This window comes from Dipodomys merriami, unplaced genomic scaffold, assembly GCF_024711535.1.
Source record: "Dipodomys merriami isolate MVZ:Mamm:240054 unplaced genomic scaffold, mDipMer1.0.p SCAF_44, whole genome shotgun sequence".
In the NCBI taxonomy this organism is placed as follows: domain Eukaryota; kingdom Metazoa; phylum Chordata; class Mammalia; order Rodentia; family Heteromyidae; genus Dipodomys; species Dipodomys merriami.
The window spans coordinates 4,247,155-4,264,804 of NW_027206002.1; the positions used below are offsets into that span (position 1 = coordinate 4,247,155).

At 47.5% G+C, this 17,650-nt stretch overlaps 2 protein-coding genes across 9 annotated transcripts in view; both read right to left on the minus strand.

The window, feature by feature from the left end:
* The window catches only part of Rasgef1c (RasGEF domain family member 1C), a 41,616-nt gene extending 30,508 nt beyond the window's left edge, over window positions 1–11,108 (minus strand). Inside the window, exon 1 of one of the 4 annotated variants that reach the window (XM_069993843.1) lies at window positions 11,054–11,108. The gene's annotated coding sequence lies outside the window, so the exon portion shown is untranslated. Of the gene's footprint in view, window positions 1–4,235; window positions 4,443–5,450; window positions 5,554–5,934; window positions 5,952–11,053 lie in introns of those variants that run through there. The other 3 variants (XM_069993844.1, XM_069993841.1, XM_069993842.1) reach the window with 3 other exon arrangements.
* A 1,938-nt stretch (window positions 11,109–13,046) lies between these two features.
* Window positions 13,047–17,650, minus strand: part of Mapk9 (mitogen-activated protein kinase 9) — a 40,107-nt gene continuing 35,503 nt past the window's right edge. For 3 of the 5 annotated variants that reach the window (XM_069993845.1, XM_069993847.1, XM_069993846.1), the window contains 2 exons: window positions 17,487–17,558; window positions 13,047–16,026 (listed from right to left, as the gene is read on the minus strand). In XM_069993845.1, coding sequence (XP_069849946.1) covers window positions 15,884–16,026; window positions 17,487–17,558 — 215 coding nt within the window. In that variant the 3' untranslated portion in view covers window positions 13,047–15,883. Of the gene's footprint in view, window positions 16,032–17,486; window positions 17,559–17,650 lie in introns of all 5 variants that reach the window. The other 2 variants (XM_069993848.1, XM_069993849.1) reach the window with 1 other exon arrangement.

Consider the following 17,650-nt stretch of genomic DNA (forward strand, 5'->3'; position numbering starts at 1 on the left):
CACCTTAAAGTATATCCACCTAGTAATAAAAAAATCTGCAAAATACATCAAGCAAGAACTGAGATTTTTAATACTTTTTTCCTTAGTCAGGGTAGAATGGGTAGACAGAAAACCATGAAAGAATTTGGACATCATCAAGCAACTTGACTTGCATCGGATTACAGACTGGCTATTAGGTAATAGCAATGGTTTGAATGTGTTTCTCCAAAATTCATGTGATAGAAACTCAATCTCCAAATTCATATCCTGAGGAAGGGCCCCATCTAATTAGAGTTAGGTGAGGGCATGAGGGTGGAGCCCTCATCATGTTGTTGGAGGCCTTAAATGAACACGAAAAGAGACTTGAGTTAGCACACTTGCTCTGTCTCTTGGTGGGATGCTCTCCACCACATTAAGCTTCTGTGGGAAGTTCTCACCAGATGCTAAACAGATGCCAGCACCACACTCTTGGACTTACCAGCTTCTAGAACTATGAATCAAATACGCCTCTATCCAGTATAAGTTAACCTGGCTTCAGGTATTTTGTTATAGAAGCAGACACTATTAAGCCATTATTTTTGTCATGAGATGTACTAATGGTATGAGGGTTATGCAAATAAAATCTGCGTGAGCTCAGAGATGCCTATCAAAGTGGGTACCAGGCACCCACCCTCTCTCCTAACCATCATTCCCAAGTTCCTTGTCAGCTTTCAGCAACCCCATGTACCAGCGAGGAGTCAGGAGGTGGGAATGGCAGTAGGCCACGGCCATACTCACAGAAGCAGGTCAACGCTGCACACAGACCTTGATCACTGGGCAGGTGGATCGGCGTCAGTGAGCTGGCCTGGAATGCTCAGAGAAGGTTCCAAAGCCCCTGCTGGGTACTGACAATAAACCATTCAACCGGCTGAATGGTGCCCATTGGTGGGTCACCTGGGCAAGTGGCCACCTCTAGGCCTGTCCCCCAGCTCAGTACTTCTAACAGTGTGACTATCCTGACAAGCCCCTTAAGAGTACAAGAAAAAAGGAAATCTGCCTCACTCAGTGGGGGTTTTTGTGACCGTGTGCAAGGTGGGTTGTGGAGGGAGCCGAGAGGCCAGAGCGTGTGACAGGTTGCTCTGGGGACTTGAATTGCAGGTCCCCCGGGGGGGCCCCTGGCTTGAAAAATGGATGCTTCTGCAGAGCCAAAGGGGTAGTAGCACTTTGGATAATGAAAAGTCCTTTAAGTGTCTGCGTGTGGCAGTTCTGAAATGTTTGCCAGGGAAAAATGGACTTCTGTTTTGTAACAGCGAGGGGATGGAAGGAGGAGCAAATTAGGTTACCATGCCGGAACCAGCTTTCATGTGGTGGGTCACTGACAGGTGCACACTGCCTAGAACAAATGCGATCAGTACTCTGCCACTCACCCGCATGAGAAGACGGGGCGGGGGGGGGGGGCCTGTCCTGCTATATTCCATCACCAGCTCAGACAGGCCTGTCCTCCAACATATAAGGTCACCTGGCATCCAGGTAGGGTAGGAGAAAGGTTCTATCTTTCCTCTTTCCTTCTCAAGCTTTTCTTCTCGAAATTTCCCCCCAAAAGGAGCAGAATAGAATGAGCATAAAATACCCCATACCCATCTCTTAGTTCCCTCCCATCACTGTTAGCTCACAGGGACTCTTCGCCAATCCGTGTTCCCACCCTGGTAGCTTAAGCCCCACAAAAAGAAGTTCTCCATACCAAATTCCACCATGAACAAGGGGAAAAAAATCGAGAAAAATATTGGTGATATAACAAAGATATGGCGTTAATCTCTTTAAAATATATTTTCAAAGAAACTTTCTTAAGAGAAACCCAAATCAAATAGAAATGGACAAAATCACACGGGCAGATGACTGACGGAGAAAGGAAATCAAACGGTGTACATGTCTGAGACCATAAAGTGAAAAAAAGGCATTGAAATGTTGTTTGTCTCTCAATTTTCACTCAGGGAGGCCTGGTAAGAAACAGAGTCACACATTGGTAGGAGCAATGAAAAAGAGTGCTGCCCCTTCACAGAGAATTTGGAACTATTTGACAAAATTAGCACATATTTATTCCTACTCCTAGCAATTTATACTAAAGATACACCTCCACAAATTAAAAAAAAAAAAACAACCTTGCATGCAAAGCCACCTATTATTCCTTTTAATAACAAAGGCCTAAACAAACCCAAACATCTCTCCGAGGGACACAAGTTGAATCGACTGTTACAGCCACACAATGGAATATTATGTTGCAATGAGAAAGAATGAGCAGTGTCTACAAACTGGTAAGAAGTATTCTTTTAAGAGATGTGTTTGGAGATATTTTTTAAATTGAAAAAAAGATATGAAGATACAAAGAAGATCTACAGGCTAATTTTGTCATCATGCATAAATGATTTGGAATTGTATAGCACTGTGATTTGGGTAGCTTTTGTATAGTTTTGAACCATCTGGGTATTTTTTTATATATATCCCAACACCCAAAGAGGGGGAGAAAACTAAATTGAATGCAAATAAACACACAAAGCTGAAAACATATCAAACTGATAACACAGTATTCTGATCTCTCAAAGTTTAGCACATCTGAACCTGACCTAGTCCTCTGAGGTTAGTAGTGGTTTAGATGCAATGGTCCCGAAAGTATTTTGGGCAAATTCTAAGATTAAGTAAATGATTAAATATATTGATGTTTTTGGAAAACATCAGAGACAAAGGAGATGGAAACATTAACTTCCAATTTTAATAAAAGGTTCTTTGGCCTGGGCCACTGAAATTCCAAAGGCAGTGACCCCAAGTGGCATTGAGTACTTCTAACCCCAGATTCTGGTCTCTAAGCCCCTCAACTACTCCTTTTCTTTTTCTTTTTTTTTTTTTTTTTGGTTGGTCATGGGGGTTGACCTCTGGGCCTGGGTGTTGTCCCTCAGCTCTTCAGCTCAGGGCCAGAGCTCTACTAATTGAGCCACAGTGACACTTCCGATTTCCTGGTGGTTTATTGGAGATAAGAGTCTCATGGCCTTTCCTGCCTGGGCTGGCTTTGAACTGCGATCCTCAGATCTCAGCCTCTTGAGTAGTTAGGTTTACAGGCTTGAACCAAGGCTTCCTCTTACACCCAGCTGCTTAAGTGTGGGTCCAAGTGTAAGTGGGACCTAGAGCAGCTCTCCAGGACTTAGAGTCAAAAGGATGAGAAGATCAACCTGAAAGGTGGGGCCCAGACAACAAGCACCCCACATTCACCTCTGCAAACTCCAGGCCCCACTTTGCTGGGAGTGGGGCAGGACTTAATTAAACTAGGTTCCCTTGTCCACCACAGCCTGGGAACTCACAGAAGATCCTGCCTTCTTCATGCTACGCATCCTGTCCAGGACCCTAGATCTTCCTGAGGCTCCCAAAGGGTAGACTGCACACTCCACAGCCTCTTGGCTCCCCCCACTCCTTCTCATTCAGTCCTAGCCCTGCCTCTCCCCCTGCCCCACCCCTTTCCTGCCCCCTGAAGACCTCTGCAGCCATCAGGAACATCCTTTTACTATTCAAACACCAAGCACTGTACCCAGACGCATAGCTAAACCCCAGCAGTCATTTGCTCTAGCTCTATCCCTTCTAGTCTTCTTCCTCCACCCCCACCCCCATCATCTGTGCCTACCTCAGGGACTTTACACCTACTGTTCCCTCGGACTTTGCCCTATCAGATCCACCCTTTCATTCCTTTCATGTTTCACTCACAGGACAGCCAGGGATCACTGCTCCGTGACCCTGTCCCTAGCCAGGCTGAGGCTCCATGACTGCCTCCATCTCTCTCCATCCCAAACTCTCTCATTTATTTTCTTTCTAGCACTTAGCATCTAGCCCAACCTCGCCATAGCTTGTTTTCCTTGGCTGACTCCTGGTGTGGCTTTCCCCTCCCATACTTGCTTGGGACAGTCGGTAGTTGGCACACAGTAGGTGCTCAACAGACATCCTGGGCGAGGGAGTGAAGCATACAGCCTCCCCTGGACACCTGGCACAGGGGCCCCAAGTTCCCCCGGGGTGGGAACATCACCTCCACCACTTCGTGATCCTGAGACTGGACGCGTCCTGTCACCTCCCTAAGCCTCGGCGACTTTTGTGGGGAGGTGGAAATGGATTCTGTAGTCTTCCCCGGACCCTACCCCAGCTCTCCGGGAAACAACGGCCTTGAAGCCCCTTTGTGTGGGGGCTGGGGGACCCCACCACCGCCTAAGCTGCCATGTGGAGCAGAGAGCCAGAACACCCACCTTTCCCAACGTCCTCCAGATTGTCTTTGCCCATCTACACACACACACACACACACACACACACACACACACACGGACACACATGCATACATATGCACACACATCCAGGTCCACAGACACATGCACACACAGGTGCATATGTACAGAGATGCACACGTGCACACACACATGCAGGTTCACAGGTACATGCACACATATACAGAGATGCACACATGCATGCACACACAACATGCGCAGACACACATGCACACACACATGCAGGTCCACAGGCATATGCATACAGGTGCATATGTACAGAGATGCACACATGCATACACACGTGCATACATACACACATGCAGGTTCACAGGTACATGTACCCATGCACACACGTACAGAGATGCACACACATGCATTCACAAGCAACACATGGGGACACACATGCATACACACATGCAGGTTCACAGGCACACACACAAACACACATATACAGATGTACACATGCATACACACATGCAGGTTCACAGGTACATGCACACACACGTGCGGAGATGCACACATGCATATACACGCAACACACATGCAGGTTCACAGGTACATGCACACACGCGTGCAGAGATGCACACATGCATACACACGCGCACACACACAGGCTGCCCTCTGTCTCTGTCCAGTGGACACACCCAGAGCCCCACGGTCCCGCGGGCTCCGTGACCACAGCCCCCGTCCATGCCGGCTCTGCTGGCAACACAGCCAACGTGCTTTTCCCTCCTGCACGAGCACTGCAGGCCAACCCAGCTGTCCCCACTTCACAGATAGGGAAACTGAGGCCCGGCGAGGGGCGGAGACTCTGGATCCAGCTTGCCTTTTTCCTGCCATGCGAGAGGCGGGGGGGGGGGGGGGGGAAGCTGGACCCTCACCCCGCACACGGCGGAGCCCGGTCTCCCGCCCGCGGCGGGTCCCTTCCCCACCACCCCCTTCCAGGCGCCCCGGGTCTCAGCCACCCGGTGACGCTCGGCCCGCGCCGCCGCCCGCCCCTCCGCCGCCCTCCGCCCCGCGCGCGCCGGGGTCCCAGCCTCGCCGGCCTCGTGCGCGCCCCGCGCCCCGCACGCGCACCTGCGCCCCCCGCCCGACCCGCGCTCTGTCCCGCAGCGGGGACGCCCCGGTCCCCCCCCCACACTCCCCACCTCATTCCGCCATCCCCGCCGTCCCCCGCCCGGCCGCGCCACCACTCACTGGCTCCCGGCGCGCCCGGAGCCCGGGCTCGGCCCATGGGCAGCGTCCGCCCGCCAACCGCAGCGCCGCCGCCGACTCAGGCCGCCGCCCGCCCGCCCGCCCGATCCGGGCGCAGCGCCGCGGAGCGCGGGGCCAGCGGCCTGGAGGAGCGCGGCGCCCCCTCGTGTCCGCGCGCGGGAGCGCAGGGCGGGAGGGGCGCGGGTGGAGCCCCCCTCCACACACACACACACACACCTGGCTGGCGTGCCCGGCAGCTTTAGCCCACCAGGCCTTGGTCCGGCTCCCAGGACTCAGGGTCTGGGCCGAACGTGCAACCCGAGGCCCGGGACCCTGGCTTCCACCCCTCCGCCAGGGCTCCCACAGGCCAGAGCGCCAGCCAGCCGTGAGTGAGCAGCAGCAGCAGCACGCAGCGTCCCTGGGCACCCCCCTCCCACGGCCCCCCTCTCTCCCGCCAGCCCCTGTCACCCCCAGACACCCCGTTTACCCTCTTTTCCTCCAGGCTAGGTCCTGGCTGCCCCTCTTGATTCTCCTTCGCTGGCCGTCCTACGCGGGTGATCCGGGCACGGGGTGGGGGCCTGGCGGGGTGGGCTAGACTGCACCCACCCTCCCCCTCGGGTGAGCCCGGGAACCGGCCTCCCCTCTGCAGAGCTGGGGCTGGAGCTGGCCCCTGTCCGCCCCGAACGGGGCTCCTGGCATGCCCTGAAGGCTGCAGAGGCAGCAAGTCAAAATGACAGAATCCAGCCCGTTTCCAGACAGTGGAGGAAACTGAGGCCCGGAGAAAGCAGACATCGGCCAGGAGCACGCAGAGGGATTTGCCTCAGTGTGGCTGAGCCAAGACCAGGAGGCAGTGGGGGCGCTGACTGGGTTGGCCAGCACCATAGATGCTCCCCCTCGAAATCAGGCCCTGAGGCCAGTGTCCAGAACCGTCTTGAATTCTCACTCCAAACCCTAGCCCCTCAGCTCAGGCCCTGAGCGTCAGCCGACGGTATCCTGGGGTGCGCAATGGAGGGACCTCTGTAGAAGAGAACTCCAGCATAGGAGCAATGCCAGGCTCTCTACCCGGTGCCACTAAGGAGCGGAGGATAGTCTGTCCCCATCTCTCCTATGAAAGGGCCTTTTTTCCTGGCGAACAGCTGGGGCCACTCAGCCAAGCTGTTGGGAAAGGGTAGGAGCAGAACCCGGTGGGAGCAGTTAAAGCGTGAGGGTGGACTTGCCTGTGATCACATCTCAACATCCCCCGTGGGTACAAGAGGCAAGGCTGTGCCCTCTGACCCTGACCTCTGAGATCTCCTGCAACCTCTCCCTGCCTCAGGGGGGTCAGAGCCTGGGTGAGCCTCAGGACTAGCAGCAGGGTGTCCTGCTCGGGGCCATCCCTGGCTGTGGAGGACACTTTCTGCAAACCAGTGGCTGGCTGGTCCTCAGGAGAGTTCTGATCCTGTTTCCTCTTAGCTCACTCGAGTCCAGGATCCCTGGGTTGCTCTCCCTCCTTCCCCTCCCCCAGACGCCATCCTCAAGCCAGGAAGTGCCCGGGGATCATCCCTGGAGTGATGGGCTAGTGTCAGCCTTCCCTGATCTTTCTGCTCTGTGCTCAGGTGGTTGTGTGTGTGTGTGTGTGTGTGTGTGTGTGTGTGTGTGTGTGTGTGTGTGTGTGTGTGTGTGTGTGTGTGTGTGTGTGTGTGTGTGTGTGTGTGTGTGTGTGTGTGTGTAGCAAGGGATGTAGCAAGTCTTGGAGCTCTAAGTTTAGAGAGTAGAAGCGAAACATTAACACACACATGAAAGAGCAAGTAGGATTCTTTCAGCAGTTACTGAATGCCATACAGTAACAATATAGGGAGGTGGTTGAGCAGGGCTCGGGCTACTGCAGATGTCAGGGCTTGGCAGAGGCTTTCCTGGGACATGGGGACTGGGCTGGCATTATCAACGGGAAGTAAGCTGGTGAGAAGTGCTCTTGAGAGGAAGGGAGACTAAGGACAAAGGTCCTATTAGCAGTGTGGTTGGACTTCACATCTTTTCGGGGCAAGGGGGTGGAAGAGGTTGGAGATGGCTGGGAGCTGGGGTGTTGGGAGGCAGGCGGAGGGGCAGGGGGAGGGCTTCAAAATAGGACAGAAGCTGCTCTTGATCCCTAGCAAGATCATCTCTCAGACCCCTGCTTTGGTGCTGCCATACCCGCTGAGCACTGGGTTGGTGGGACTGATGAGGAGCTTGTCCCTTGAGAGTGGATGGGAGACAGAGGCAGCAGGCCGAGTGTGTGTGTGTGTGTGTGCACGCGCGCACACGCGGGGGGGTGTGGATCCAGGGCTAGCTCTTCCTGGGGGAGAAGCCACAGGGTTGGTGATGGGAAGACAGAAGGATCGAGGAAGCAGGGGGCACTTTCAAGAGGGAGAGGAAATTTGGCAGACACCTGAAGGTGGTAGACTTGTGGGTACAGCCCGGTGGTGGTGGGGTGAAGGAAAGAGGTTCTCGGGGTTCTAGCAGCTGCAGACATGCGGCGCCAGCAGCCTGTGTGGCTCTGGCAACACATCTGCCCCAACTCCTGGCACGGCTGGGGCAGATGACTCAGGCAGGAGTCTGACAGCAAGCAAGGCTGCTGAGCGGGATCACCAATCACATCCCAGCACCATGAGGACAGAGCGTTGGGTTCCGGCCAAAGCATTTTATTAGCACAACTCATTAGCCGTCCATTCTTGAATCTGGCGAGAGCACTCCAAAGTTACTACAAGGGCAGAGCTCCTGGAGAAACTCATCAGTCAGCCGGCACTGGTGGCCAGGGTCACCTTCTACACCTGGACCCCACCTATCTGCAGAGTCTGGGCAGCGATTGTTGAGTGATTATGTATACACGTGCGCAGTATGTGCATGCCTTTGTGTGTGTGGTGGCATGCCACACATGTGATGGTACGTGTGCATGTAGCACAAGCGTGTGATATGTATGCAGTGGGTGTTGCACGTGTGATATTGCGTGTGATGGCAGGTGGATGGCGTGTGTGGTATTGTTGAATGTCTGGGAAGTGACTGTGGGTCTGAGCACAGGGGCTTCATGTGGGCTGGCAGGAGGACAAAGGAAAGTAGCCTGGCGAAATGCATGATGGATTTTGACCTATAGAACTGGGTGATATTGGGTCACCAAGTTTGTGGAAATATCCAACAGCAGCATCAGGAAACAAATTCATCCACATAAGGGTCCCAGAGAGGACTTGTAACGTGCCCAGGTGGCCCAGAAGAACCAGGGTCCTTGGCCTGGCTGGCTAATTCCCTAGCCCTCCACAGTACCCTGGACAGAATAGACATGGGGTTCCAGCTTTCCCTGAGTGCTTCTTTACAGAACAGATGTCCTGAATTCCTGCTGAGGCTTCAGATTATGAGTGTTCTGTGGAACCCAAGAATCTCAATCTGGCATGACGCTGGTGACTCACACCTGCCAATCCTAGCTACTCAGGAGGTTGAGATCTAAGGATCATGGTTCAAACCTAGCCCAGGCAGGAAAGTCTATGAGACTTAAAAAAAAATCTTATCTCTAGTCTCCACTAAGTTATCCACACTCTAATCTCCAACTAACCACCTAAAACCTGGAAGTCGTGTGGTAACTCAAAGTGGTAGAGCACTAAGCTTGAGCCCCCAGTGCCTATGTCCTGAGTTCAAGTCCCACGACAACAAAAAGAATCTGAACCTGGATACAACTGAAGTAAGCCAAGGGGTCTACATTCTGGTGGGAAAAGACCAGGGATACCCAACCCACCCATGCAAGTAGGGCACCTGCTGTTTGATCTGGGCAGAGAAGATCTGAGTACTGAATTGGCTGGACCTTGTAGCTAAACACACTACTAAAACCTGAGGAGGGCAGGAGCCGCAGACACACTGGGTATTTGCAGAGTTCTTTGGGGCCAACATGGTAAGTGTTTACGATGGGTGATTCATGGGCATTGCAAGAGATCTGGTGGGACTGGAGGAGAAGCTGTAAGTAGGCTGCAGAATTCAGGGCTGAGTCCAGACAGCCTCGTGGGCTGCAAACTGGGCAGCAGGGGGCTCCAGCCAGGGTTTCCTGTGTCACCACCTTGAACTCGAGCTTCCTGAGTAAGCCCAGTGGGACGTCGATGTATACTTGTAAGGAATTACATTCAGTCTGGGAGTCTTTTATTATTCCCCGATGCCCCCATTACACTATGCGTGTGGGATGCCCTTTGGAACACAGAATGCTGGAGGAAATGTGGTACCTGGAAGGTCAGATTCTCAAGGTTGGCATTTTATATCTACAATTGATGAAGGGGGGCACTGATGGCTCAAGAGACCACGCTTTCCCTTCTGACCAGAATTTGCTTGAGCATGGACAGTGAGTAATGGCGCACTCAAGAAAACACAGCTGACCACAACTTCCTCACACTAGTTGATCAGATAGGCTAGAAAAAAGGCAACAGAGATGGAAGGAAAGGGGAAAATGGGGCGGGGCCATCACAGAGAGCAGAGGCAACTTGGGCCAATCTGAACTGGGCTCCAGAACTGTGAGATGAGAAATTTGTGTTGCCTTAACCACTCAGTGTGTCGTAATTTGTTACGGCAGCAACAGAAAACTAATATGCTACTAAAACGGAACACAAGCCTCGACTCAGCATTTCTACTCCCATCAGAAAAGCATGTCCAAAGCCACACTCAAAAATGCTTAGCACAGCACTATTTGCCAAGTCCCAAACTGGAAACCACCCAAATACCTATCAGCAGTGGAAAGGAGAAGTAAATCCTACATGGCAATGAGAGGAAATAAATTACGATTTCATTCCATAATGTGGATAGACTCACAGACATACAAATACCTATGCCATCATCCCATTCTAATAACACAAAGCAAATTAATAATCTATGTGATCAGTGGTCACATAGCATGGTTGGTTCTTGTGGATTTGTGGCTGGAAATGGCCCAAGGGGGCTTTGGGGGTGAGTGTGGTAGGTACTGCTGTACATGTAGTACTTTTGTAAACCTTAACATGGAGTCATCCACTCAAAAGACGTCCAGTTGTTGCATGTATATTACATTTCAGAAAAAGCTTTTCAAAAGCTTTCCTCCATTTGCAGCAGGCATGTGATATAGTAATATAGATTGTGATTGCTTTCCACTGTTACTGTGTGCAGATCTACATTTCTGTAACTTTTTTCTTAACCCATCATGCACATTAAGGCAGTGCTCTATCACTGGGCTTCCCCGCCCCCCAAAAAAACCTAATAAATATTTGACTTAGAAAGGGAGATGTAGTGGTAACAATCCTAGCACTTGGGAGACTGAGGTAGGAAGACTGCACATCGCAGGCCAGCCTGGGCTAGTGAGAACCTATCTAAAAAAAAAAAAAAAAAGCTGGAGGGGTGGGATGGGGGAGGTCTTCCCTACCATCTGTTACAAAGTTTCCATTCCCCTCAGCACTCATCCCCAATTCAGGCTGAGAACAGACTTGATGAAGTTATTTGATTGCACTCACTAATTATTCATTATTTCACTGCAGATATGCTGAATTAGGTCCCCAAAGGCAGGTACTTGAGTCTTGTCTCTGTTTCCAGCCCAGGAGACAAGATGCCGGAGGCTAGATTACTTATAAAGAAAAGAAGTTGATTGAACTCACAGTTCTGAAGGTCCAAGAGCATGGTGTTGGGATCTGCTCTGCTTCTGGTGAGCGCCTGGTACTCTGTCATATCACGATGGGGATAGAGAAAAGGGAAGTAAGCGTGTGCAGATGCAGTGGGTACGTGAGGCAGACAGAAGGGAGGCTGACAACCCACTCTCATGGTAACTAATCCAAGGGGAGACCCCATTCACTCCTGTGAGCTGTAAAGTCTTGAGAGAACCTACTCAGTCCTCCCAGACAGTAATCCATTCACAAGGGTGGGGAATGCATGACCTAATCATCTCCCTCCCCAAGATCCTCCCTCTTAAAGGCTCTTGACAGTTCCATCCTGGTTACACTGGGACCAAGTTTCCAGTAAATGCACCTTTGGGGGACAAATAATAGCAGCGTGCCAGGTACCATGAATTCGTTTCATGGAGTAGAAAATATTTAAGGCTATGACATCATGAATGTACAGACTTTGACTGGGTTCCCACTAAAAAAAAAAGGGTAAGGTATGCTTAAGCTTTGTATTGATCACATCTCTCTTCATTGTTGTGTGGTGAGGGGCTAGGCGAAATAAATTCAAATTTCTCTTCCAATTCTAAGACAAAGAAAAGAAGGAGGAGGTACTGTTCACAATGGTTTCTGAGACTCCAAAGACCCCAAAAGACCAAGGTCTTTCAAACTATGGAGGAACACACAGTCCCTGGATCTAGAATGTACAGCACACAACCAACTCCCAATGGCTGTGACTAGCTTCTTGCCTGGGCTGCCCTGGGCATGATCCGCCTGTTTTACACTCCTATTATAGCTGGGATGACAGGCATGCACCACCCTACTCTGCTTCTTTTGTTGAGATGAGACTGTTCATGATTCTTCTGGTCTCAGTCTCCCAAGAAGCTTTGAAGCTACAGGCCTGAGTTCCCGCCTGATTACATCTCTCTGAAGTCATCATCACATTCTGCTTTCAGAAGACCTGATTAAGCCACAGGCCTACTACCTAAATGTTTCACTTAGAAGAAACATTATTGGTTTTATTTTTTACTTCCCTGACTGAAAACAAACAAAAACTCAAACAACTTCACTATTGTTAAAGATAACATTCTATGTTAATCCACAGGAGTAAGAGCACCTGGGGCTCACACCTGGAATCCTAGCTACTCAGGAGGCTGAGATCTGAGGATCAAGGGCAGGAAAGGCTGTAGACTCCAATTAACCACAAAAAAAATCAGGAAGTGTAGCTGTGGCTTAAGTTGCAGAGTGCTAGCCTTGAGCCAAAAAGCTTAGTGACAATGCCCAGATCCTGAGTTCAAGTCCCAGGACCAACACACACACACTCTCTCTCTCTCTCTCTCTCTCTCTCTCTCTCTCTCTCTCACAGGAGTAGCAATAGAATCTTCAAGACCACATTACGTGGCCAATTAAACATTATTTTTAGCACTCCTCCAGCCCTCCCACCTGCCTACAATGGACCATTTTGGTCAACAAATAATGAAATATTTAGGCCCATTAAGGGCATACAGAGGAGTAGGATAGACAAATGGAACCTGGACTAAGGTCAAGAGAAGCATTTTCCCAATCGTAACACCTTTAAAATTAATACTGACAGCCATCTATCTGTAATGTTTCTAGTTCTTTTAAGATAAAGAATAAAGAAGTGAACCAAACTCAAACATCCTAAGGTGCTTGAAAGCAGGGTGAGATGAAAGTGGATCATCCTATGCAGAAAACAAGCACACAGTGTCATTCCTGAATCTACAGAATACAAATACAGATAGACTGGCAGATTCTCTGGGTTCATTTGTGAGGAAATAGTTTTGCTATGTGTGTATTTGGTTTTATATGGGCATAGTTTTGAAGTATAAACTTATTACAATTATTCTGAAAAACTTAAGACTCAGGAATCTGCAGAACACTTTCAGTAAGGGAACAAACAAAATGTTTCTTGGCTTTCAGTGTGAAAACACTTGGCAAATCTTGACTGAAATCATTACACTCCAACACCTACTCACATTCAGGTTAAGTCTGTAATCAGAGATGGTGATATAAAAGATACAGTCAACTGTCACTTAAAAATACACACAAATAGGACATGCTATACATTTCTCTTTTAAAATGTAGTCTGTATTATTTTTTTACCAATCAAAACACACATAGTATATTTTATTATAAAACATTAGGCAATGTTACTTTTGAGATATGCGATCTGAAAGGTCAGACCAGTATTTACCATCAGTATGAAATATCAGAGGAGTTACATCAGAAACCAACCAGACAAACCCAGCCACTGTTATAACATACATAGGGCTCAGTTCCAATTGAACCAGTGTCCCAGATACAGACCCTGAGCGTCAGCAAGGGGTCCTGCAGAGGGCTTTCTCCAGCACTGGAGCTCTTGAGTTTAGTGTTTCAAAGGCAGGAACAGAGCCCTGCTTGGTCTGCAGACCCACAGCTGTCCGACTCTGCCCAGCCAGTGCTCCTAGACTGCTCTCTTACCCTGACAGGACTCTGCCCTCTAGAATCTGCACTTGAAATTGAAACCCAGACATGGGGGAAAGCGGTCATTTCCTTTTTGACCAACAACTAACCCAACAAAAGAAACAAACCTAGTTCAAATCCCAGATAACTATCAATTACCTGGTTTATAAAAATACATGTCCAAAATAGTTACTTCCAGGGTGTGTACAATATAAATTACAAAAATAAAATAGAAAAGATGAAAAAGTTGAGCACATTTTTTTTTCAGTTCATTATCCAATACCAGCATTTCTCCATAGAGATCAGGTCAAAACCATCTGCCTTGCATCAGGACCCTGGCAAATCTAGGCTCAGGAGGGAGGACCCTGACATTGGGGTGAGGTATTTCTGTGGAGTTCTGTGACTGGTCCAGGTACACTGGCCTACCTGACAGAAGAGGGTCAGGACAGCGACCTTTCCATGCCAGCACAGGCTCCATTCATGACAACAGGCTTCTGGGACACACACAGGAATAGGTGAGCAGAAAGCTGCGCTGTGGCACCTTGCTCCACCTTCAGGTATCTCCTGGTAAGTGGGACCAGCCAAGCCTGACATCAGTACACCTGTACATGGCTCAGGGCAGATCATGCAGTGCACAATACTCCCTATTGGTTTTCACTTCAAAGACAGATTTAGTGAGTTTTGATGTTTACATATGTGTATAGTGATGACTTTCTTAGGTATAACATTAGGCCTCCAGGGCTAAGCCACATAATAGGTGTTTCTGCCTCTATCCAAGTTCAAATTTCCACTTCATACTTAAAGTATCTAAGTGACTTGATATAAAACCATTCCTTATTTCAAGATCAATTCTGTCCATCAAGGGTTCCAGTTTCCAGTGATAAGACCAACCGTTAAGATACAACTGCTGCAGAGAATCATATATTTCAGATAATACTTAAGATAAACTCTTATTAAAGGTCCTCCCAGAAACACATTCTATAGAACATTGGCCAAATAGCTTTCAAAATAATTGAACACAGATATGAATTGCAACAACGTAAGCTCAAGGGAAAAATCATTCTGAGCACAGGTAGGCAAACGTAATCATCGTAACTCCATTTCTGCATTGACACATAAATACTCAGCATCTTTATGAATTTCATATAGAATTTACACATCAGAAAGTGAAAGAATCAATTTCAGGTGAGCAGTTTTAACCAGAAAGCATTCAAGAGTCACTATCCTCTAGGAGAATTTTCCAGAACATCATAGATTTCCCTTAGGAGAAGGAATTGTCTCCACAAAGTGGAGAACAGGCTTTTGAGGGGACTGACCTGGCTTTTTTTCAGTGAGAAAGAAAAATGCGTTAGAATGTGCTGTTGGCCTTGTATTTCATCTTGAATGAGTGGATGGGCAAAGGAGTCAGGCCAGGATCTGAAGAAGGAAGCACTTGGTAGTTGACAGATCTTGAGACGATTTTGTAAAGTTCTAGTCAACCTTAGGCAATGAGTACAGGAACCTACGTGGTAGCATGTTATTGAGACCAAGTGTTATGTGTCTGATAAAGAACATGAAATAGTAGGGAACATTTAAAATTACTAAGAAATCCCAACAACCAAGAAAAAAAAAAAGAGATAAGACAGGATTCAAGGGTACTTACATCTTAAGCAGCACAAAACTGAAAATTTTTTCATGCAGTAAAGCGGAATCATCTCACATTAAACAATTTAGAGGAAACAGTGTCTTGGTTTTAGCAGTGATAATTCTCAGCCTGAAACATCACAAGTTTTTTTTTAAAAAGCTATATTTTTATTAAATAGATTTAATGATATATTTCTGAAATACAAAAGATAGAATCATACCATAAAAGAGGATAACGTATTATGATGGTGGCCAATTAATACATATAAATCTATTTTTTTTTTCTGGACAGACACCAAATGACTTAAGAGGATTAAGAGATCATTCTAGAAGCAGCACTACCTGGAAGATTATTTGGCATTAAATACTGATTTCCAAAGTGCCAGGTGGGCAAGCCCAAGCAAGTGGTCACATGCACTAAGTCCCAACGGATACAGATGAGGAGAAACTGTCACCATTATCACCACACGACTTGTAAAATGTCTTCTATTCTAATTGCTCACCTGAAATGATCTTGAACAAAATCTCTATAAGTGTGGCTCGTACTTTTTCTTCAGACATAATCGGCTTTGTTTTTATAATCTAGGCAGGCAATCCTATTAGAACCGAGTGGGGCAAGGCATCGTGTTTCTTACATGCAGAACATGGAGTTTTTCTATTTGGTTCCATCAACTCCCACACATTTTTGGGACGACCATGAAAGTGAACGTTCCTCCACTGATGATGTTTCCTGTTCCCAACCTATCACCGACATCCTTCCAGGGGTCCTGTGGAGGCATCAAGACTGCTGTCTGTGTCTGAGGCCAGGGTCTGCTCGGTGGACATGGATGAGATGTCATTGATGGATGACGACTGAGAAGGAGTGGCGTTGCTACTTACTGCTGCATCTGTGCTAAGAAAACCAAATAGAATAAAATCTGAGGCACGACATTGCTGCAAATCCAGGCAATGAGACGTCAGGCCACTTCTTGGCTCTTTCCTTTTGCAGTTTCCCAGTCCTAGCTATTGTAAGAATAAGAAGTTAGTCGAGTGTACATTTTGGAGTTTCCCTTAAGTCTTCCTTTTGCTCCAGGATTTCATGTATTTCTGCCTTTCCCTGTGACATGCCTCTTCCTCTCCAGTGGCTAACGATGGACATGGTCCCATATGCTCATGCTAACTAACTTAAAAAAAACCTTTCATTTTAAAAGGAAATTGATGAATTTATCCTACAAGCATGACAACAAGGTTAAGCCTGAATAGGACCTGTGTCATCAAACATTTCAGTTATAACATAAGCTCCAATAACATAAGCTCAACACTTGAATTGTCTGCAAAAAAAAAAACCTCTGAAATAAATACTGCAGACACAACACACAAAGGAAAATATTAATGGCCTCTTATTCGTTTTATTTTTGTTTATGAGTTCAGAAAATTGATATTTAATTTTTAGAGGAAAATGATGCTATCTGATTTCATAATATACATATTTTTTTAGTCTGGTGTGAAAAAAAATACACAGACTTTCAGAGTTTAGTGTTTGTAGTTGTAGATTTGTATTTACAAATTCTAAATTCTTGCTAAGTTATTTTACCTCTAGATACCTGACACATATCATGTTGAATATAAAATTTAACAAGAAATAAGCTGTGCAATTTATACTTATATGGTTGTTATTTCAAGTAGGATTAAGCAAATAACTATAACTTAAGTTTTATTTAGTAAGCAAAAAGAAATCCACATATATAGATTAAGACCATTGATAGCTAAGTCTCTCCCTATGATACAATTACCTAGTCATTAGATTTCTACCACTAGGCAAGTCAAGTATAAAAATTTTACAAACACAAAACAAATTCCATTTTACCTGGATTTATGTTAGCATTCTTCTTTTTGTCCTTTTTTCTTCTTAATAGTAACACTTGACCTTAGGGCCTTACACTTGCTAGGTAGGGGCTCTTACCACCTAAGCTACCACCCCACTCATGTTCATTAATTTGTAAACAGGGTCTTATTTTTTACTGATACTGTGATGTTTTTGGATTGTAATCCTCCTGATTTCTGCTTCTCAAGTAGTTAGAATTATAAGCATGAGCTACCAAGCCCCTCGTTTGGTGGTTTCTTGTTTTATTTTTGTTTTTAAACAAAGAGCCAAGCTCACTGTAAGGACTCTAAAATGGAGTTGTTGCAAGGATAGAATACAAACACCAATACAACCTCTAGGTCATGTCAGAAAGTGAGAGATGATGTCACATAACACAGTTTTACTGGACGTTCACGTCCAGGGGTGGTCTCACAGGCATTTCCCACACTGCTGCGATTTATATAAGTTGATTAGGTAAAGAAAATGATTGAACCAATCACTAACCTGAAGGCTGATCTTTTACCACACCGTTCTTGCTTCTTTCTTCCCAGTCCATTACTTCTTTGTAAATTAGCTCTTCAAATGGAAAGGCAAGTTAACATGCTTGGTCAGTGTCTCTGCATCTCTCAACAATGCTTCTCGGAGGGGGGGAAGGGTTGAGTGGGGGA